This window comes from Bacillus rossius, chromosome 3 (assembly GCF_032445375.1).
Source record: "Bacillus rossius redtenbacheri isolate Brsri chromosome 3, Brsri_v3, whole genome shotgun sequence".
In the NCBI taxonomy this organism is placed as follows: Eukaryota; Metazoa; Arthropoda; class Insecta; order Phasmatodea; family Bacillidae; genus Bacillus; species Bacillus rossius.
In genome coordinates this window covers 85,201,837-85,226,699 of record NC_086332.1, presented here as the reverse complement: position 1 = coordinate 85,226,699, position 24,863 = coordinate 85,201,837, and the positions used below count along the sequence as shown (strand labels likewise).

Here is a 24,863-nt window from a genome sequence, read left to right as displayed (position 1 = left end):
TTTACTATCAGCAGAAGCTATTACAGCAAGACATTTAGCAATTTATTTAACCACATAAAACAGGTTTGTGACTTCCTTGTGTAAGGGGTATAAGACAAATGAAGACCTTTATTAATATAGGTATAAATACTTTAATAAGTGAAATACTTAAAAAGAATAACTTACTTATATATTTTTAAATACTATACAGAAATATTACTAAGTATAAAGGAATACTACACAGTAAAAAAATATGGCTGTAAGCTAGCACTATAAGCATACTTCTAATAAATATGTCTATAGCTTTGTTAAAGTGGTAGTCGGCACATATGTCAAATTAAAATGACATTTTCAGTATAAAATATATTATTTTTAAATTTGAATATCCCGCCATAACTCAGTACTATAAAAAAAACAATTGGCACAGTAGAATTTTTAAAAAATAATTACTACAAGTTTAAACTTGGAGCCAGTAGTGAAAAAGATGGCAGCCTATATCAGACATTTCTTTTTTTAATTAGGCACCAGTAATAACGATGGCAATATTTTCAAAATGTTCGGCGCACCATTCAGTATTTTTGATAGTGGCTCTAATGATTTTTAAAAAAAAAGTGTTTATTTTTTTTAATGTGGCACGCTTCTGCATAACCACTACTATAATAGCGCAACCTTCAGTATTTTTGAATGTGGCGCCAATAAAAATATATGGCTGCTTACAGCAGATGATTAAATTTTTTCACAGTTGGCGACACTGTAAAAAAAAATATTACGCTCCCTAGCAGACGACTTATTTAAATTTGGCGGAGGTATAAAAAAAATATTGCGGCTGACAGCAGACAGTATTTTTTAATATAAAAATATGGCACATTTTAGTATTTTTTTAAATATGCCGCCAGTAATAAACTTGGCGGCATCATAAAAAACGATGGCAATAGATAGCAGACAATATTTTTTAAATATAAAAAGATGGTGGAGTTCTGAAATATGATTATAAATAGTACTATAAGTTTGGTTTGTCTCTGGGTGTACCACCGACCAACTGAAAGTATATATTCCTTACTTAATTCTTTCTCCCTCAACAGACGCTCTGGTCTAGTGGCTAGCGTCACTGACTGCCAATCTGCGTCCTCAAGTTCAGGGCGTGGTCGCCATGATAAAAGATTTTTATTCTATAAAGTAATACCACACAAGCGCTCCTTAGCTTTGGAAAAATGAACCAAGATGGCCACCTGTGACGACACCAGCAGAAGAGGACAACAACACTTGCCTCATAGCCCGAGCACGTGGTGCCACACCCCCCTAACTTACCACTTGGATCCACACCCACCTCATCACGTGGCCCGACCACGTGGTTCCACACTGCCAGAACAAAGATGTTTACACTGTCCCATTACCCCTTCGCTCTCCCTACTATCTAGGTTAGGTTACAGGATTCTTGGGCTCACGATCTAGGTCTTTATAATAAATTTACATGTTTTAATAAAATATTGTACTAGTGTCTTGATATTTTTGAAAAAAGTTAAGGAGTTTCATAACATTTTACTGGATACTAAACCAGCTAACCTATTTGTATCAAGATAACAAACTTTGGATCCTAAAATTGCGATATTTATATAAATGCCTATTTAATACAATATACACAAAGTGGATTATTTTAAAGTGGTGGCTATAAATACAGCAAATATGTATGTACATTATTTATTAACTAGTCTCTATAATGCATACACTGACTGTCCCATTCAAACACACTTGGGCACAAAAAAATTGACATAAATGTTTGTATTTAAATATAAAATTTATCGAGGTTTACCCAATATCTTGACATTTTAGGCTATACACATTATTTAGTTGTTATACATCATATTTATAATTTTTAAAAATATTGAACGACACATGCAAAACCCAACAACCTTTGACGAAGATAATTATAATGAACAAGGACACCAACCTGATGGTGTAACATTTGCTTATTTGCACCTAGGTATGTTTAAAAACATTTGTAAAATTGTTTCCTCAACACTAAAATGTTGTACGAGTCTAATTAATCAAATTTAGGGTGTAACATTACAATTTGATTACAAGTCACTTCCTTTAAAAAATTATACATCAGCTCTGAATGTGAATGACACTCTCAAGTAGGTATACACAGAATTTTTATCTGGTGACAGACCCCTGATCGGGTCATTGTGTGAGTATTTGGAGGCCATGGCCACAGCCTACAATAACACATGAACATAAATATGCTTTCTTCTGTGAACGATATATTACCGTATTCACTCGCGTAATGTCCGCCCTCGCATAATGTCCGCACCCTTTATTTATATATCCTTAAAAGAAAAAATTAAATATTCACATAATGCCCGCACCAGTCGTCTACGGCGGGCAACACAACTTTGGCCACCCCTAAAGGATGCAGTACGAATGAAAAGTTGACGGCTCTGTATACAAAGCCGTGACCTTGAGCTGTCCTTTCTCTCCTGTCCTGAAAGGGTGGCGAAATTCATTGAACTGAACAAAGCACGGTAACGGTAAACACAGCTGACCAACACGCACGCAAGTTCAAGGCATGAGTTTCGCGTAGAGTTTTGTAGTGTAGAGTACAGAATGGGTAAATATAAATCCTTCACTGCGCGGTTTAAATTAAGAGTTGTTCGTTATGCTGAAGAGCATGGGAACAGGGAGTTTTAAGTGCACGAAAAAAGTGTTCGTCAGTGGCGGAAAATAAAAGAACAGTTGCAGTCAACAAATGCAACACGGCGTGGATCAGTCTTGTTTTCTGTTGAGGTAAGACACGCAGCGCAGCGTAAAAGAAACGTCATCTTTAATTAGTGTGTATCCTGTATTACGTGTCAGGACAGAACAGAACCCCTCTTTGTTTACATTTGGTTGGAATCCCTCCCTTGGCCATTCTCACGCTCTAAATGTTTCCTTCCCCTTCCTCCTTCTCTACGTCACGAAGGCCATCAGATTGCCGGGAGGGGCAGCAGCAGATGTGTAACTGGTGAGTCACTGCGCTGTTGCCAGCTCGCTGGTTCCCTACGCCGCACGTAAGGATATGGTACGGCTAAAATATTGCAGCCGTGCCGTTAATAGCGGTTTTAATCCATCACATATTAATCACATTAATAAGGCACACGTAACCACACTTATTTCAGTGTAGCGCGTAATTTTTTTTAATGTTCCGGCGGGTGCGAGACTTACCGGTGGCAATTACAGCAAAGTAAACATGGTCTAAGCCGGGTTGTTTGCAAGCGATCCCGCAGCAATATTCTTTTAAAATAGCTAGTGAAATCCAAAATGATTTTAGATACGTTTTGTGCCTTTTTAGTAATAATTAAGACACAAAATTGGGCGTTTTTGTATTTTTCCTCGCATAATGTCCGCACCCCATTTTTTTGGCCAAAAATGTGGTCAAATTACTGCAGACATTACGCGAGTGATTACGGTAATTGCTATAGAAAGATGAGGTTGAAAAACATACTGTCATCGAGTCAAGCTGTACATTTAGTGCAGTATGTGCCATATTCATATCTTACACATCTCACATGGATTTATCTATGATGTTTAAGTTACTACTAAAAGCATGTGTGGGTTCATGTTAGGGTTAATTATACTAAAAGTTTGAAATATAAATGTTCTAAGTTTGTCACAATAAAATGTTAACAATTTGCATCCCGCTGTAATTTTCATGTAAATTTGTAACCATGCGTGTGAAGTTTAAAGTCATGTTTGAAACAATACAACTTCCAGATTTAGGTTTTGCTTGTTAAGGAAGGAGAATTAGTGCTCAGGTATCTAGGCTGAAAGTAAACTCTGTTAATTCCCTCCAATAATAGTCTTTAGAGTCACAACGTATGATGGCAAAAAAATTTTAAGTGTATTAATTCTGTTTTAATAAGTTCCTGCTATTCTGTTGGCAACATTGCAATACTCAAAGTATTTTATTACCTGCAACTAAAATAAGGTTTAGGTACAATTAAATACTGTTCATTATGTTATCTACTTTTAAAATATTTTTAAATCATGAACGGTTTGTTACGTAATGTTTGTTGGATAATCAAGTCAATATAGTTGTAAAAAATACCATTTTCAAATTTTTTCATGGAACAGTTGTAACTCTAGGAAATAATTTTTACACATTTAAAATCTCATTACTATTTAGGGCCCTAGAACTAAAATGATCATGCATATTGTTGATTTGTAACTAAAATGGCAATTATGAGCATACTAGTTACCTTTTCAAAGATGGAGGACAATACAAATGTTAAATTTATAATTTTTTTAAATACCTCATGTGTAAATCAAATATTGTCAGCACACATACCATCATTCAAAAATATAGAGTTAACATTTTTCATGAAAGGTTAACATTTGTCATGTCACGCATATAGAACAACTATGCACCACGAGACCAAAATGTCCCCTAGGCCAAATTTTCACATGGAGAAAACACATTGTCTTCTTTACCTGTAGTAGAATAAACATGAATTCAGTTTAATACTTTAACATCTTCATATTAGAAAATGGGTTACACAAAATCAGTTGGGCATCCAAGGGAACTGCAATTTAAGACAAATCATTTTTTTAAACATTCTAGTAGCTACATTTAAAATAATGTAAAACTGTTTGAACTAATTGACTAAGGAAAAAAAGTCTGAGAAACATATCAAAACAAGCAATGGAGCTTAAATTGCTTGAAAAATTTATAAATGCTATTTTCCATAATCTCTATACTAAACCTATTTGCAAAATGTTTCCATTATTTTTTTTAGCTGATTTAATTTGTCAAAGACTAATTTTAAACTGTAGCTAAAATATAAGTTGTTTTTAACAAAAAAAACTTCACGAAGTTTATAAATTTAAACTTTCAAAATTAAAAAAGCTTACAAACCACATTTAAATACATGCCCCAAGCTTACTCTCACCATGCTGGCCGTGTGACTGAGACACGTAGACGGCGTGCGGTTGCTTCGTCACGTCATCGCGGGAGTGAGACGGCACTGCAGACGGTTGCGCATACTGAGGGGCTGTGTACGTGTATACTGCCTGTGTGCCAGATGGAACATAGTTGACCGTCGTCGACGTCTGCACTTGAGGAGCGTAGAATGGCTGTGATCCTGCATACTGCGTGTTCTCTACATGAACATACAAAATAACATGAACATTACAAACTTAAATCATCTTCAGAATGAAAATTACAAACTCAAATCAGCTTCAGAATGAAAATACAATACCAACAATATAATATAAACTATACCAAACTTATACAATAATTTGGAACTGTCATATTTTTATATAGGTAACTTTTTACAACTCAGATCTGCCCGGCTAAAAGACGACCTGACTCGCAGCGTTCACAGAAGACTTCAAAAATAATAATAAAAATGTGAATGTTCGTAGAAAGATATTTGTTGATGATTTTAATTTAAAGCTTAAGTACGAATTTGGTTATGGAGTTTTTAGTGAAGAAAAAGATTTAGTAGAACTTTTACTTAGATTAATTTTTTTGATTTGCACAAAAACAAATCACTGTCCGCCATTATGATGCTCACTCTCATAACAAAACAAATGAAATTTCCCTGCTCTAAAATGTGAATTTTTATTAATTTTGATGTCCAAAATGTTCTTAATACTCACACCTCACAAATAAATTCCGACATAGCTTAGCGTCGATGGTACAAGCCCAGGACAAAGGTGTCTTTGGGATGGCATCTAAAATCACTGTAGCCCCATCATGGGCTGAAAGCAGACGACTGTGGTCGATGAAATTCAAATTTAAATGTCTGAAACGAAGTTCATTATCAGCGCAGCCCGGACCACAGCTGCAAAGTTCGTCCCTTAGCAAATGTTACATAATTGGCTTGAGCCACTGCAGAACGCAACTTATTTAGACAACATCCAGCAGAGAACTGGCAGCATTACGCCACTGCCTCCAGCCACACAGGGAGGAGGGAGACACAATACTTTCCCAATTACAACACAGCTTTAACAAAGTAACCAATCACAATATTTTTCACTACAGAAAAACTTCCAAATGTCTGTGCCTGCTTTTCTGTTTCCCTCTTTCTTTAGTCAGATAATAAATACTGAGGGAAATGCACAAGTTCAACTTCCCCATCATAATAATGCATACAGAAAGCACCAGAAAGCTTCAGTATTGAAAAAAGTCTGAAAAAACCATGGCGCCATCTAGCTGCGCACCTGCCTCTCGTCCTTTCTTTTACTCAAATGTTCTAGAATCATAAGGAAAGCTTCTGAATTACTCCAAATGTAAAATATAGACATTAAAACAAAATTAAAATTAAATAACATAATGATAACATGCATTAACACACATAATAACTTAGAAAAATTAGAACCCGTAAAAATATAGTTAACAACCTTTTTTTAGTAAAACATCCCACCACCAAATTTATTTTAAAGACTATTAATTATGATAAAATACAAGTTTAAAAAAAATTGTTTTCTATAACCTTGAAACAATATAATCAATCAGCTATACCTTCTGAATGAATAAAACATCACATTAATTCCTCAAAAATTATTTTAAAAGTTGGGAAGGACAGGGTCTTGCAACGCTACAACCTAAATGCCACATAACTTGTATTTGCTACTTAACATTTTTACCCGTGTATGGGTCACACAATTTAAGCCAATATTTTGTTTACTGACATGTAGTGCTCCTTCATGCGATCGTTATTCATTTTGGGAGAAAAAAAATTAATATTGCACTGTATGGTTGAAAATGAGCTTAAATAACTAGCCTGTGTTTGTTTTTAATAAATAAATTACAAGTAGGTAAAAAATGTTTAAATTAAAATATCTCAGCAGTGCATGTAAAACATCAAGAACTGCGCCGTTGTGCAGCGTCTGCCGCCTGTTGGGCTGCTATCCGACCACTGCTGGTAAGTGACGTGGCTGTCTGCCAAGCTGGCGTTCAACAAGAGGGGCAAATATAAAAATAAACTACATAGTCAGAGAGTGAGAAAGAGGGGGAGTGGACATGTATGTGTGAGTTTGAGTATGTGTGGCCTTGCAGAAGTACTTACGGTCCTCCCTTCCTCTCTCATTGTTTTAAATGTCTGTGAACTGACACTGTACACAATCATCATGTATCTATCTCGACAGGTTTTTGTGACGTAACTGTGGCCAAACATTGTTTTTGGTATGCGATTTCCCACGCTTTCTACTGCAACATTCATTCCATGACAAAACTGATATATGGGAGTAAGGAACTGAAAAACAACATTGATAAGGAATAGTAGTGTGCCGACTTTTCTCTCTTTGAGAAGAGGGGATGGGTAAAAAAAATTTACAATAGATTAAAAATAGTATTTTTTGTTAGAAAAAGCATGGAGAGGGGGGAGCGAAGGAAGGGCCATAAAGTACGGAGTGGGGAAGGAGGACACAGAGGATCAATGTCAGTCAATGCAACACTAAGCTGAGACACAGACCACAAAGACTTCACTTCAATTTTACTGGAGACAGATATATGGTGCAACCAAAATGTTGAATTTTTATGATCCAAACTCCAATTAAAGGCGTGACCCATATGCAGGGGTGACCCTTCTGCAAATAAATACAGCATATTCCATTCTACTCATTCTGGCAAAAAATTGTGAATAAATAATTTTTTACTTTGATGATATAAATAATGAATGATTCATACAAGTTTTTCCGGTATTCTTCAAGTGAGTAAGTTCAGTTTTTCTAAAACATTAATATGTCCTATTCTAGGACAGAATTTCTGCCCATTTAACTATACTGATGTGAAAATTTGAAAGACTACTGGCTCGAGGCTTAGCTAATGGCAACAGTGCAGAGACAAGTTTTAAATATTGCTTACAGAATATAAACGTAAATATATTATGTATCTAATGTAATACTATACAAAAGTTTAATAAGATCACTCTAATCTTCGAAATCCTGTTACCTTAAGCTTCCATAAGTAATTACAAAGTTATGATGAGATAGACCAAGATGGCTCATCTAGCTCATCTATCTTATATAGTTTTCATGCACACAAATTAAAATAGTTAGTTACATAACAACTATACTCACTATTCCACAGCACAGCGCGAACATACTCATGTCCTCGACGACTATCTTCAATTTCTGTGAACAATAAAAATGAATCTTTGTTTGTGCCATATGCATTACCAAACCATTCATTCATCTGATTGCAACGAAATGTTGCACACTTGTAGGTTGCACATGAGGAAGGTTACTGTCTAGGTGAGATTTTAAAAAACAACCCTCATTCCCCATTCCCACCCCTTAAAACAGAACTTTGGCACTACTTGATGAACTTTTGTTCACTTTGCAATAAAAATAAGGGGAGAATTACCAGGGTTCGAGGATATATATCAATGGATATACTATATCAAGATATATATCCGATTTATATCCGATATATATATAACTGGGTTCGACGATATATATCAATAGATATTGTGCCGTTTCAGTGCTACTTTCAGGCACAAATGTACGATTTACTTAATTTTACAAAATTTTTAAATATTTTTTATTTTATCTTTTAAATGATGTCCCACTGCTCTATTCCTCGTCGAGATTTGTTCAGTCGAGTGTACCGACAGGTTAGTTTGTTTAGCAGTCTAGTGATCCCAACGCCGTTCCCAGCGATTAAGTCTGAGGTTTGCTGGCGACATGCTGGGCCAGCGATTGTCTCGTCTGGACCCTGCTAGGCGTCACGCGTCGAGCTCTTTACCCTAGATGGTAGCGTGACTAGAAAAGCTGTTCTCTGCTTCCAAAGATGCTAACTTCTCTTCTTGGAGCTGTGCTGAAGTTAGCCGTCCCTCTCAAGAAACAGTGTTCCATTCATCATCCCAGCAACACGTATCGTCGTGTCGGACCAGCCTGTTCCCAGGCCGGGTCAGCCACCGGTCGTAACCCCCCCCCCCCTTTTTTTTTCTGGTCCACGGAGAACACAGCCGCGCCAATGCCCGGGATGAAGGCCACAGCCCCTCGCGCCCCAGATGGCCGCCGTCCTGCATCCTCACGACATCTCGCGGGAGTTTCGCCAACTACCGGGCATGCTCCCTCGCCTCTCCGCCAGAGGACAGCATAGTCCCCTCCTAACCAAGCCACGCCTTAAGGATAGACTTGCATCCAAGTCAAGAGGTCGTTTAGGGCTTGTAGTTCTGTGTGCACTCGCCAGGGCGCGCTAGAGTGCGGCTACTCCAATCGGAACCATTCGGGTTCCCTTCAAGTTTTCCGAAGCCCCTCCCCTGGATAGGCGACCAAAGGCAGTTTTAATTAGGCGAGCCGGCGCCATTTTTGACGATTCAGCGGGCAGCACTCGGTAAGGGCGCATCTTTCTTCGCAGCCAGAGACAACGCACTTCTGAAAAGTCGTGAACGGCTTTCTCTAAAGCATGTAGTCGGTTACCGACAAGACCACGTGCCTTAGCACTACATTTTTAATTTTTTTAGCTGCCCGAAATAGTTTAGTTTGTGAAATAGTTTTTTTGTCTTAACTTATTATTCTTCATGGCTACCGCGAACTTCCACGCCGCGTGTCACCTGGCCATCTCCAGGGACCAACCTGATCTACTCCACCCCGCAGCTTAGGTAAGTTGTTTCATTGCCCCACACACACTTTTCCTTTTGCTTTTCTCCTGGGCTTAACCTCGCCCAGCATCAGCCGCCTGTTAACCAACCTAATTTTATGGGAATACTAGTTACAGACGGGGCTCAAGAATTGGGACGAGAAATTCCGCTCCAAATTCAACTCCTGAATGCGCAGTTCATGAGTTAGTTCAGCGAAATTCATCGCCTCCTGCAATCGAAGAATTTCTCAAGAGTTCCAGCTTTCAACGTCTTTTCCCCTGAGTGAAAAAACCACAAAATAATTTATAATTCTAAACAACCAGTTTCAGGACACTTTTTTATTTATTTAACGAGTAATGTGATTTTTATAATTTTTTTTTATGAAGAGCCTGCGCGCTCAATATTCAATGGCCTGTAAAGTTAAGAGACCAAATGACCGAAGATTCAGTCGAGTATAACAATTAATTGTTACTTATGTTTAATATCTCGCCCCGGGGCCTTCCCATTTTGTTTTTTTGTTTAACAAGATTTAATGTATTAAGTATAGCAAATAAGGTCAACAATTTTCTTGGTATTTTGTTTCGGCTGTAATGCCATGGGTAGAGTTAGGAGTTTTCCGCGATTCCGCGATCGCGGAATATTTCGCAGAATTACAAGAGTCCCGCATAATCGCAGAATCATCGCAGAATCACCAATTTTGCTGTACCTTTTTTGTCCATTTTGAGTGCAGTAATAATGTGTGCAAGGGTTATGTTCTCCCAAATAATATCTTAATTATTATGGGCAGAGTGAATAATTTCCAAACATTGTATAAAACATATGTTTTCATATAATTAATGCTGCAATGGCGTTAAAAAATTCAAGTTTGAATTACCAAAATATCACATACGGCAAAATAAATTTTGTTTGCAGAGAATCCAAAGATAAGATTATAAGAAGAGTACCACATTGAGCGAGTGATCCTACCGGCGTTTATGAAACGACTGTAGTCACAGTCGATGGAAATATGTGCGCATCAATCGACTAATCAATCGATACAAGGCTTCGAATACGAAAGAATGACCTTATGGCCGTTGGCGCGTGTTGTAGGCCACACGGCATATTAAAAAATATAAATATATAGATATATCGTGATCCACTAAAGTAAATGAAAATGTCTTTGAGTAAATACGTTTTTAAAGAAGCCAGAGGGGGTAAAACAGCTATTCAAAATTGTTTTTGTTAGCTCGTTGTAAAAACTGGCTTCTTTAGGCTGTATATACATGTTTCAAACGTGATAAACTATTTTTGATAAATTGCAGAACTTTACATTTATTATCACAGAATTTCTTGTTTTCTATCGCAGAATTTGTGTTTCATTATCGCAGAATTTTGGCCTTTGGTGTGCAGAAAACGCCTAACCCTAGCCATGGGTCATCTTCAGTTGGATAATGTTTGTAAAAACAAAAACAACAGCAAACTAAACCATTAAGTAAGATTTAGTAAATGCCTATATAAACCAAACCAGATCTTATCATTATTTTCTTATCCTGTGATCACGATCCACATAACCTTCCCAAGTTTCAAGGAGGTTAATCATAAATTTTATTGTGTGTGCGCTGTGCTCTATGGGTAATGTGTTTAGTACTGTTTTCTGCCTGACGCTTCCACGGCCAATCTATATTTGTTCTTTAGACGAAATGTCACCTTGAGCACAGCCACCCGTGACAATATATATCCGATATATATCAAATGTTTTTTTATAATATATTGCAATACAAAAATGGTTTAAAAAATTAATATTATTACGTAAATTTTAGCGTTTGTTACTGTATTTCTACTTCCCAAATGTAGATGGTGTGGGAGTAGAGTTAAAACATACTCCTTAATGGTAAGTTCTAATCCATAAATGGCAACACTTCTGCCCGCATTAATGTTGTCAGTCCGTCAGTCGTGTCAGAAAAATTTCATTACGAAAGAGTAAGTTATTTTTTGTGTTTATTGATTATTCTATTATTTTTTACAAAGAAAGTATGTAATTGACAAAGTGCAGAAACAATTTTACTTCATTATTGAGTATTTAAGAAGCATTAAATAACTTTTGTATTTATAGAATATAACTGTTTATTAAATGATGAATTTTTAGGTTATGCTTTTAAACAGAAAACGTTATCAAAGAGCCAGGCTATGATGTGTCGAAAAAGCCGGCCCTTTTATATGAACATTCATGACTGATAGATTTTATGTAAAAATTTCGGACTAATAAATGAATGTTGAATTTGCTGGTTATATATAGGTACTTATTTGTTTTGTATTAGAGAATAGGTGTCGCTATGCTAAAAATTGTATACAAATTTGGTCTTAAAAAGTAGAGTAGAATTTGTGAAAGTCAAATCAAAGGTCATTTTTCGTCAAACATTATTTTTCTCGAGGTAATCTATACTAATCTATACTAATATTATAAAGCTGAAGAGTTTGTTTGTTTGAACGTGCTAATCTCAGGAACTACTGGATCGAAAGCCTCTTCATCCAGTCTGGGCTGACTTTCAGCTAATAGCAAAGCCCAATAACACGGGCAAGTGGGCGAAATGTAAAGAAAAGGAGTTTAGATTGGATATCGCATCCTACTCATGATGATGATATTACTCAATCTGCTGATGTAGCAGATGATATGATTCAAAAAGTCGATGTCCTATCCAGTCCAGATTCAGAATCGGAAGATGACCTACCTTTAACTTCCTTGCAGTCAAACTAAGCACAAATATGAATATGGCATTTTTTGATTATTTTATTAATTATTTGATAATTAACAGTTTATTACGAATGACTGATGACTGATTTGATAACTAAAAGACTGATTTGATTATATTCTAGAGTTATTATTTGTATTGATTATTGTTTTGTTACCTAAGTGTAGGTATGACCATTGATTGATTAGAATTTATAAAACAAGGTTGACATCGTTCGGGCCTGCTGCCCTCTTTAAGCCCGATATGCCACCGCCTGAACAAACCCCACCCTCCATCCTTCCCTACCACTACTGTTTAGGGCGTGTGTTTGAATAGCGCGCCACGGACGTCAAGAGGGCGCTGTAGCAGCAGTGCAGCCCTTTTACAAGTGATAAACATTGTAATTCTTTTTTGCTTATTTTTCCTCAAGTGGCGTGTGACGGCAGATCGGCCGGGAGTGTTTAATGTACTTTAAGTAATTAATATTTAGTTAAGGTATAAACAAAGAAAATACGTACCGAACATAGGGGTGTGCAAATACTCGAAACTGCAAATATTCGTGCGAATCAAATATTTGATTTGATTCACATTCGAAACCAAATTAGGTATTTGAAAATTTCAAATATTCGAAAGTTTTCGAATGTATTAAAAAATTACTTTTGTTTGACAAAACGTGAGATACTATAATATGACGAACCTCGAGAAATCATTTTCCCGAGAGACTTAATGGAAGAAAAAAAAACTGTAAGCGGACCTTTACTTACATCAAATTTTAGGTTAGGTAAATGGGCATACTGAGAACAGTTAAAGCCAATGCAGCGTGAAAATTATCATAAATGCTTACGATTTTACTGCAAACTTTACATGATGTGTAGCATAATTAATTTATTATATCCAGTTGTCCTTAGCACAATTTTTGGGCGAGCCATGTTTGTGCCATATAAAAGTGTAAAACTATTTAAAACAATGCCAGCGCATAAGCTTTACCTTTAAAAACTAATGCACACATACTCTTTGGTCACCATTCTATTAATTTTACTAATAAAAATCTAGAGAATATTTTTTAATGATAGAAAAGTAAACACAGCTGCCATCATGGCTACAGCAAAAAAGAAAACGTGTCCGTTTGTGGTTATGGCCAGAGAATTGTGTTGCTAGAATTGCTCCAGCGCAATCACTTTTTAAACTACCGAAAATGATACGTAATAATAAGATAAAATTAAAAAGACACAATAAACAAAATTTATTAAAAATTATTTTGCCTTGACACATTTGATTCCAAAAGACTCTGAGAACGGAATATTGACCATGCTTACGAGCAGTTGTAATAAACTCTTCAATATATCGATTGGTAATCGGCAATCGCTTGACTATTTATTACGAAGAATAAAACTGATACAAAGAAGATCTGTTTACTTTCATAAACTTTTTTTTTTTTTAATTTTCAGAAAAAGAAGTGAAGTTCAGAACGTTGTTTTTCTGCTTCTGGGAACATTGTTACTTCCAAGAGGCAGTGCCTGGATCCAGAACATGTAAAGGAATTGGTCTTTTTGCACTGCAATTTATGTAATGTTGATGGCAAGGTGTATGCTGGCTTTTGATGAAGACATTTCTATATCACTGATTGTGTTTTATTACTAAACCATTAGAAGAGACATAAAAATTTACATTTTACTTGAGTAATAAAAATATATATGAAGCTAAAGAACATTACTCTTTTAAACAACAATGTATAATATGCCAAATTTTGACTGTAATTATTCAGATTTATACTTAGAACTTAATTAGAAAATATTCGCTATTCACAAATATTTGAAATTATTTGATTCACATTTGATTTGCATTGAAAAAGTCACATTCGCACAGCCCTAACCGAACATGCACGAGGCGAACCGAAGTCCACCGAAGCTGGACTGGTTATCATTAATAATAAATTGTTGTAATTTTAGTTAATAGTTATTATCATGCATTAGGTGTACTCTAATTATTAAGACTGTTTCATGTTTTCCCTGTAGCTTCCTGTGGCACGTAATCGTAAATAGGTATAACGGTAATCGGTTTGGCGCGAAGACGCCATGTTAGGCTAGCGGAGCCCTGAGCTGACCCCAGTCCTTCGCCAGCACCGACCGAGAGCAGACGCGTCAGCACCCCGGAGACCTCACGCTTGCCTGCACTGCTAGGTATTCTGTTAAATTGTAATAATCCTAAATCTTTTCGTTCTTAATTCCTCGGGGCTTCTCTCAGTCGGGGGGAATGTTTAAATAATTGTATGAGTGACCACTATGGTCCTTTTTATGCTAATTACCTAATTGTAGAGTGTGACCACGTGGTCAGGTCGCACCACGTGAACAGATTCATGCCGCAGGCGTTGTGTGATATAATCAAAGGTGTAGGTGAAGCAGCAACTAATAAACCAGGACATACAATTTTATTTGTATTTGTTTATTTCAACATCCTGAGTGTGACGACGTGTGGGACGCCGTAAGAGCCTACTGCGTAAGTGAAGAGCGTACCCGACGCTGAGAGCGGACCAGTAGCGAGTACTAGGATTGGCTTTAGGGGGGTTAAAATCACGCCTCACATGGGCGACGTCACGGCCCTGATAAAGAGTCTCTCCCGGGTCCGTGTCCCTTGCACGGTGGCGCCCACAAATTAAACTTAGTACATGTATCGACGCGAACCCCCGCTTAGCATAAGGAGAGTTAGGCCCCCAGGCCATGTCAAGGTTTTATGTTTTTGAGTAGATTTTTTGATATATAAGATTTAATGTTTTTTAGTTAATTTTGCCTGATCTAAAAGAAGATTTTATATTTTGGTTTCATTTGTCTGATTTTAAGTACCTAAAAAAGTAAAACATTAAAAACATTTTAGTTTTTATTATTTTTATAATTTTAGTATGTTTATGTAACATATCTGCAAATAGTATTCATAAATAATACAATAAAATAATAATATGGTTTTCATACAAAATTGATATATATCTGATATATATCATAAATATACAATATTTTGGTATTTATAATAAATATTGGATATTTTCGAACCCTGAAAATTACTGTCTATAGTCGATTTATAAAAAATAGGGGGTTACTGTCTACATGAAATAGAAAAATTGCCCTTTCCCAGCCCCTAAAACCGAGCTTTTGTACTTTTGAGTTTAGCACACACTGCGTTTAAATTAAGGGGGAAATTACAGTCTTCAACTAATTTATAAAAAAATGGGAAATGTCGAAAAACTACCCACAGTCGCCTTTCCCACCCATGGTTCTGCTTGATGAAAATTTACACACATGACATTCAAAATAAAAAGATAAATTACTGTTCAACATATAATTTAGAGAAAAAAACTGTTAGGTCACTTCTTACATAATATTTTCAAAACCCACCCCATAGGTACCTCTTTATCATTTCTTAAAGCATAATGTTAGTAAATATAAATTAAATTATAAACAATTAATGTTAAAAACAAGAGGAAATTTATTGCTTTATCTAATTTCAAAATAGCTGTCTCCATCTTCCTGTCCACAAGAGGTTTCAGAAACCACCACGTCCCCATTTCCCATTCCTTAAAACTGGATATTAGTATTTATTTATAAAATTTTGGCACACATAACTATAAAATTAAAAAAAATATATCTGTCTATGTCCAATTTAAAAAAAATCTATCCCATACCCCTGATTACATGAGATAATGAAAAACCACCCCTAATTCCACTTACTACCCCTAAAGCAGTATTATGGTACTTCTTGATGAGAATTTGCAAACTCAACATTAAAGTTAAGAGAAAATTAAGTCTATATTTAATTTAAAATTTACCCTCATCAAATTATCTACATGCGATTTCGAAAATCCACCCTCTACCTTTCCCACCACTTTAAAGTAGGTATAGTACTGGAACAACTTTTAACAACTTGCAAATTTGATGTTCAAAACAGGAGGAAAATTCTGTATACTTCTGATACTCATAAAAAAAGTCAATTGAATACACAATAATTCAAAAAACTACCCCCCTCCCCCTTTTCCACCCCTTTAAGGAGAATTTTTCACTTCTTGATAAAATTTTGTACATTTGATGCTAAAAATAAGAAGAATAATACTATCTACATCTAATTTAACCAAAATTTAATTGAATACATAAGATTTTGAAACACTAATTTCCTCCTGCTCTTACGCCCTTACTCCTACATCCCCTTCACTACGCCTTGAATCAGAATTTGGGCACCTTTTGATGAAATTTTACACAGTTAACATTCAAATTCAGAGTACACTTACAGTATACACCCAATTTCGAAAAAAAAAATTCCCTTCATGCTGTGTTCAACCCAGGCATACCGGATACTTCAGCTAGTACATTATATATAGCAATTATAACACTTGTTTAAAAATCTGTAACTTACCCTCTTTTATCGCATAATCATTGCACTCGCATAATAATCGCACCCATATTTTATGGCGTCAAAATTTGGATAAAAAAAACTCTCTCATAAACGTAGCATGATGTTTTTGGTCTCGCAATTAGATTCCAAGCACTTTGTGTGGGTATTTTTTCCGTATAAAAAAATGTATTTTAAGTAGAAATATAATATTTATTCGGACATTAACACTTACTTATTTAATTAACGGAAATACGATCTTGTCTGACGTGTAAATTTTCTTTTAAAGACTTTTTAAACGTTACAAACTTATTCTGTTCGTCTACGTTGCCGCGGCAAGCACTTTGTGTAGGTATCTTTTACGTATAACACGATGTATTTTAAAGTAGAAATCTAATATTTATTCCGACATTACCACTTACATATTTAATTAACGGAAATACGAAGTTGTCTGATGTGTAAATGTTCTTTTAAAGACGTTTTTAAACATTACAACCTTTATCGGTCCATCTGTGTCGCCACGGAGTACTGGCGTACCGCTTATAAAAATGTAGCCAGCGCATCATTCATGATTGGTTATGTTGCTTCCCATATAGAGCGCGCGCACGTAGTCAAATATTGATATCTCACCATTTAATGCAACGCGCGCTCTTTGTCAACTGCTGAGTTAACTACATTTGATAGCCCGCTCTCTTTCGTGGTAAGTGTGTACGACAATAGTTACGGGTTAGTTCACGTCACAGATTCAATTGGCTTGCGTTCGGGTCACAGATTTTGTTTTTCAATTTAAAGTTGAAGAAAGGTTTTTGTTGCATGAATTATTAATATAAATTGTTTCGCGTGCTCTTGTATACTCCACCATTTTTTTTAAATAAATGTACTTTCCATGAACAGGTTTTGTTTTTATGAGTAACTTGACCTAACAAAAAATTTTTTTTTCCGCATAATCGTCGCACCCCTACTTTTCAAACTTGGTTTAAGTATAAAATGTGCGACGATTATGCAAGAAAACACGGTATAAACTAGTTTGAAACACAAAATAAAACTTGCAGATTTTTATATGTTCCACTGCAATCTAATTAGTTACATCCTTTTGACCATAAACATTATTATGCAAGGCATGGCCCCCACAAGAGTGGGGCTGGATGGACCCCTGAGTCCAGCGCCTGGGCCTGGAGGGGGCCCTGGCCCAGCCCTGTTTATTTTTAAATGTTTAACTATTATAATTTTTTACAAACAATATTATAATATTTTATAAATAAAGCTAAGTTTGGACTTACAAATTAGTAACCATATATACTCTGTATTTTTAGGGTAAATAACATTCTAAAAAGAGTGTAGGTAACAAATAACCATGCAATTATAATGTAGCACGTGATTGTAAAATTTCGGGTGCCCCCCCCCCCCCCCCCCTTATCCAATCCTGGGTCCAGGGCCCGTAATCGAATGTGGGGGCCATGATGCAAGGGTAAGGATAAATGTAATAACTATATAAAGTAATAATTTTAAAAAAAGGTACAAATGGCCATGCAAAGGCAAAGGATGACAAAGACACCAAAGTCAAGTATTAGAAGTATATTGTGGCAAAAAACTAGAGCTGGGCCAATGCCGATCCCCGATCGTAATAATCGGCCGATTTTGTTAAGTTTGCTGATCATTATGAACGTAGTCGATTATTTGAGCCGATCATTGGTCTCCTACTGCAAACTTATAACATTGAATAATTACCTATATCTAACAAATTTCCATGTTTGTTTACGGTACTTTTCGGGAAGAAAATTCAATTATTCATCGAAAAATAATAAAATTTAATAATTTAAAACTAACCACACATGAAAAAGATATACCAATAAAGTAAACAAATAGCGTAAGTTTTATAAACATAGAACAGTTACATACCTAAGTATCAATTTCCACGTATATTTACGGTACTTTCGGTAAAATAATTTTCCATTATACTATTTGCAAAGTTATTTCTTATCATTTACGAACTGAAAACTATGTATTTGTTTACCATTTACGGTTAATATTACCACAATGGCGAATGGCAACTGTTGTTTAGGTTGGTTATGTGACGCCAGAGATTAGAGTGACGCACAACAGAATTCTTACGGATTAATGGCGCTAGTAGTCTCGTGGTTAGTAAACAACTACCTCTTCGGGAATTCATCTATTTAGTTTTTTCTCGCTAAATATGGCCAATTGAAAGTTTTGTTTAGCGAAATTAATATTCTTTCTAGTTTAGCGGAAAATAGAGCTTATTTTTCTTTTGTATAAAAACCTGGTTGATGAAGAGTTTTGTTCCCCATTTAGTGGTATTTTGTATTCACAAATTAACTTACAATCGGGAATTATTGAAAGTTTGTTGGCGGCACTGGGGGGAAGGAAGGGCAATAAAATTATCATCGCTGACGTCTACCGGCACTCACAGATCACAGAATGACAGAGTTGTGATTAGGTGAAGATTTGATTTGACCTTATTACATTTTAATGCATTAATTGTATGTGCGTGTGTGTGGTGATTTATAAGTAATCATGTCAATGAAAAGTAGTTTTGTCTGGGAATATTTCACCGTTTATAGTGATCCGTCAAAAGCAACGTGTAATCAGAGGTACTTGAAAGGCTCTAATTGGCTCAGAAGATCGGTAAGATCGGCAGCAGATGATCGGCATCGGCATGATCGGAAAAATAGGTGATCGGCCCAGCTCTACAAAAAACATAACATTGTTAAGATATTGGACCTTCAAACAAGCAAAATTTGAAATACAGCTGGAAAGTACTTTAGCCAAAGCTATTATACAGAAATTTTGGTCTAGTGGTTCCAACCCCAAGTCACCTTAAAAAGTGCTTAAAATGTGCTGAGCATAGGTAATATTTTAGCACAATTGAAGGCCATTCTATTTAGAGTTTAAAAAAAATATTTAATACATGTATATGTTGTGTGTATGCCTATAAAGTTTTCTTATCAGCAAGAACAAAAAAAAAATGTATCTATGAGAGCAACAATGACCTGTTATGAAAACTTCTAATAGGCCCTGCTTCTTCACGCAGTTGTGTAGATAAATGAGCCTCAATTCTGGCAGATAAAAATAAAATACATAGTTATGAGCTATTTTTTGATAGGGATTTACCCTGTTTTATCACAAAATCGTCGCACCGATATTTTAGGGCGTCAAAATTTGGATAAAGAAACCTCTCGTGTAAACGTCGCATGTTGTTTTTGATCCCGCTATTAGATTCCGAGCACTTTGTGTAGGTATTTTTTCCATATAAAATTATGTATTTTAAAGTAGAAATATAATATTTATTCGGACGATACCATTTACTTATTTAATTAACGGAAATACGAAGTTGTCTCATGTGTAAATTTTTTTTAAAGATGTGTTCGTCGGCGGCGGCGCGGTGTACTGCTTATAAAAATGTAGTCAGCGCTAGTTAGCATCATTCATGTTTGGTTATGTTACTTACCGTATAGAGAGCGCACACTTAATTGAATATTGATATCTAGCCGATTGCCGAGTGAACTACATTTTATGGCCCGCACTCTTTTCTTTCGTGGTAAGTGCGTACTAAGACAATAGTTATGCGTTAGTTCAGGCTCGCATTCGAGTCACAAATTATGTTTTTCTATCTAAAGTTGAAGAAAGGTTTTTGTTGCATGACTTATTAATTTAAATTGTTTGGTGGCTTTTGTATACTCTACTTTTTAAATAAACGTATTTTCCATGAATGGTTTTTTTTTTTATGACTAACTTTACCTAACAAAAAAAAAATGTTTTCTCATAAAAGTCACACCCCTATTTTCCTAACTTGATTTTAGTATAAAATGTGCGACGATTATGCAATAAAACACAGTATTTGGTAAAAAAAAATATATATTTAATGTACAAACAACCATAACTTGGTTATTTCTCACAGGATGACTTGGTGAACTGCAGTCAAGCTGATTCTAATGTACTCACTCTGGGGAGGGTAGCCTGGCATGGCCCCAGGCTTGTAACCATACCCTTGGTGGTACGCTGGGGGCGGAGGCGACGGGCTTCGAGGCCGCTTCAGCGTTCCCTTCAAGTGAAAACACACAATGTTACTGATCTCACATATTTCACTGATGCAATGCCTATAACAAATTTACATGAGAACACTAGCTTATGCACAGCATGTATTTCTATGCATCTTTCAGTTGTTTTTTTTGTAATTTGTTTAAAGTAGGTACACATATACAAAACATCTCTCTATACCTCTCTAGCTCTCTAATATATATAAAATTTTGGCTGTCTGTTTCATATCACTCTTGAACCATGAAACAGATTTTGGCTAAACACTATGCTAAACAAGTGAGTCAGAATTTGACCAAAATTACTTTGCTGATTATGGTTTCAAGTGCTTCCCTAGACTGGTACACACCTTTAAAATTGGAACTGAATAACTGATTTATTACAAATACATAACAGATAATATATTTAAAATGGAACAATAAGTGTCTGGATAATGTGTGAATGTACTAAGTTCTACAACCACCACTAAACTTGTCGTGTCATCAAATCATCTGATTAAAATATCTAAGGGAAAGACATTTTTTCCCCATACATTTTCCTGATGTGTTGTTGACCACCCTAAGGAATAGATATGATTTTATTATAAAAAATATTATCTCCAAAGAATGATTCTGGTAGTCAATGTGCATTCATAAACATTTATAACTGTAAGTTACCGTGTTTAACTGCATAATCGTCGCACATTTTATACTAAAATCAAGTTTGAAAAGTAAAGGTGCAATGTTTATGCGGAAAAAAAAATTTTTGTTAGGTAAAGTTACTCATAAAAGCAAAACCCATTCATGAAAATTATGTTTATTTAAAACAAAGTGGAGTATACAAGAGCATGCCAAATAATTTAAATTAATAAGTCATGCAACAAAAACCTTTCAACTTTAAATAGAAAAACAAAATTTGTGACCCGAACGCGAGCCACTTGAATCTGTGACGTGAACTAATGCATAACTATTGTCGTTGTACACACTTCCCACAAAAGAGTGCGGGCTATCAAATCGAGTTAACTCAGCACTCGACATATCAATATTGACTACGTGTGCACGCTCTATACGGGAAGCAACAGAACCAAACATGAATGATGCCAACTAGCATTTGCTAAATTTTTATAAGCGGTACACCGTTGCGACGCAGACGAACCGATAAAGGTTATAACATTGAAAAACGTTTTTAAAAGAAAATTTACACATCAGACTACTTCGTATTTCTGTTAATTAAATAAGTAAGTGGTAATGTCCGAATAAATATTAGATTTATACTTTAAAATACATAGTTTAACAGGGAAAAAATACCTACACAAAGCGCTCTGAATCTAATAGGGAGACCAAAAAAACATCATGCGACGTTTCCGCAAGAGGTTTTTTTTATACAACTTTTGACGCCCTAAAATATAGGTGCGATGTTTTTGGGCGTGCGACGATTATGCGATAAAACAGGGTATTAAAGATTAAATTCATAAAGCTGACAAGGGGAAATGTGTAGAAACGCAAGACATGAAATTCTTCCAGGTTATCAACCACACCCTGGGCAAATCTTGTCTAACCAGTAGTACTTATGTTGCTCTTTTCACCCCCCTATATCTCCCGTAAAGATTGGATACTGGTGTGTCTTTGGACGGAATTAATTAAAGAGGGGAGGAGAAAAGTATGTATCAGTGGTGGCAAAATAAGCGGGGAAATGAGGCCGAATATGTGGTTTGCTTGTATATTTTATGTCTAAAATGATATATGATATATGATAACATGATATATTTTTTTAAATGTTTGCTACCGCAGAGATGCAAGCATCCGAGACCGGCCGCAGCGCAAAGGAGGCGGGCAGTGGGGCAGATGAGCGGCTGACTGGCTGCGCAGTGGCGGGCTGGATAGGAGATCCGGAGTTCATTCAATGTTCACACGTTGCGTCAGGACATTATTTTATTTTTTTGCATTAATAATATTTAATAGTATTTTATTTATTATGAGCAAATACACACAAATTATACCAGATTCATTTGGTTCAAAAAGTAAAACAACAATATTTTTCTTCAGAAGGGAGGGGGGTCAAGGGGTCAAAATGGGCTACCCCTGATTTTAAAAGTTAGCATTTTATGAATACATTCCGTGAAACCATAATCATATGCAAAATCAGGGTTCTAGTGTATATAGTTACAGTCTATGTCTGATAAATTAACATTTTCCTTATGAAATCAGGGTCATATGGCTCATTAAAAGAAAGAGTTTCACTGTGCATTGCACCATGTTTATGCTAGTTTCGGTGATAGCAGTAGGTGGTCCAATATACATTTATTTTCGGAAAACATCTGCTATTAAATTAATGTATATAATTATGAAAACTGATCAGTTTTGTGCCAGAGACAATTGAACATGTACTTGGTGCGAAAAATGGCATATTTTTATATTTCGGGGTTTTACTATATATTTCTTTACTTAGGGATTTTGAAAATTATCTCTTATTATTCATATTATGTTACAATATTTGGTTTGGGAAATGAAATCGCAGATGGTACAATAGTGAACTAGAGAGCAAAATTTATAAGAAAAAAATAAAATTATCCATATTTGTTTGGCATTCACTTTTTGATGGGAAAACTAAGATAGTAGTTCAGTTTAGGTTCCAAAAAGTACATCCATATTTATTGTAATCACAGTATGTGCAAACCCAGGAACGGTAAACACTCACGGGAGGCAGTAGCGAGTGTTGTGCACCATGGGGAGGGGCCACCTTGTACAGCGGCGCACGGCCAGCCATGGGGATGTTCTGCTGCAGGAAGATCGATGGGTGGCCTCCAATGGCCACGGCCGGGTAGGCATGCATGATCAGGTCACTGCACACAGAACAGCACGCACTAGTGCCCAACACAAAACTGAACCAGCTGTATTACAGCCATGTATGCCTACTTAATTTCGCAGACAGAACAAAACCTTTGATTCACTGCAGTCTCTGGGCTTTCACAGGTTTGCCATAAAAGGCCATTGCCGGTTAAGTAAGGTGAGCATTCGTTCCAAATTTTGGCCAAAAGTTGCGTCTGATGGTTTACAAACTCACCCCAAATTTCAACCTTGAAGCTGCACTGGGAACAAAGATGAAAATACCACTAGTATTTTTGGTGATTTTTTTTCCTTAGGGTCTACTGGACTAATTTTTATGAGAAAAAAAAAATGTGTTAAATATATTCAAGGCGATTTACAGAAAAAATCAAGAACCTAATCCCACAAACGCAACTACTTGAAAAAAATATTTTATTTTTCATGATTTTATTTTGGTAACTTGCTCACGAGATACAATTACCAGTTTTTTTTCTATTTGACAATCGGACCTCTTTCTACATCCTGTAATTTTTCCAAGTTGATCGAAGAGGTGGAGCATAGTTAAAAAAATTAAAATACACTTTCGTCCTGGACCGTGGCTTTCGTGATGTGAAATCTCACTTGGGATCGAAAGGTTTTTGAGTACTGATGCCAGCACTTAAAGGAAGGCGTTCTCAGTTATCATTTCAAGAATCAAATGAGTCGCGCTTTGTGACAAAAATTTGTTGGTATAATCAAACAGAAATATCAACTCCTTGATAAAAAATCACATAATAAAATGCTTCCAAAAGTGGGTAGTTACTTTAGAATCGCATCATTTCTGCACAATAAGTTTGGAATGTGTTTAACATCCAATGAAGAATGTGTAGATGAAGTCTTAGAGAGAATGAAAATTCAGAACAGTGTCGAAAATACGTTAACGATTGAGGTCGAAGAGAAAGGATGGTTTCGTAAGAAAAGACCTTTTCAAAGCTACAAATGGGTGGACAGACCGTTTCAAGAATCGGACTGGAATAGTGTATCGTGCTATTTGTGGAGAGTCGGCAAGTGTTGATGAAGGAAGAATTGAATTGCCTAGCATGCTGGAACAGTATGATGAAAAAAACATCTTCAATTTGGACGAATGTGGTTTGTTTTATAATATGTTACCTGACAAAACATTTTCTTTCAAAGGTGAGAATTGCAGTGGTCGTAAGCGAAGCAAAGAGAGGGTGACTGTTCTTTTAGGGGCAAATATGGATGGAACAGAGAAGCTGCCTCCATTAGTTATTGGCAAACCATCCAAGCCGAGATGTTTTAAGAATGTTCGATCACTGCCATGCAGATACAGCAGTAGTAAAAATGCCTGGATGACATGAAAGATTTTCCAAGAG

General features: G+C 35.8%; 1 protein-coding gene across 3 annotated transcripts in view; it reads right to left on the bottom strand.

Annotated features, from left to right (window-relative positions):
- LOC134531000 (G protein pathway suppressor 2) overlaps window positions 1-24,863 on the bottom strand; it is a 61,465-nt gene that overhangs the window by 9,876 nt on the left and 26,726 nt on the right. For all 3 annotated transcript variants that reach the window (XM_063366419.1, XM_063366418.1, XM_063366420.1), the window contains 4 exons: window positions 23,363-23,507; window positions 20,594-20,693; window positions 8,041-8,094; window positions 4,905-5,114 (listed from right to left, as the gene is read on the bottom strand). In XM_063366419.1, coding sequence (XP_063222489.1) covers window positions 4,905-5,114; window positions 8,041-8,094; window positions 20,594-20,693; window positions 23,363-23,507 — 509 coding nt within the window. The remainder of the gene's footprint in view (window positions 1-4,904; window positions 5,115-8,040; window positions 8,095-20,593; window positions 20,694-23,362; window positions 23,508-24,863) is intronic.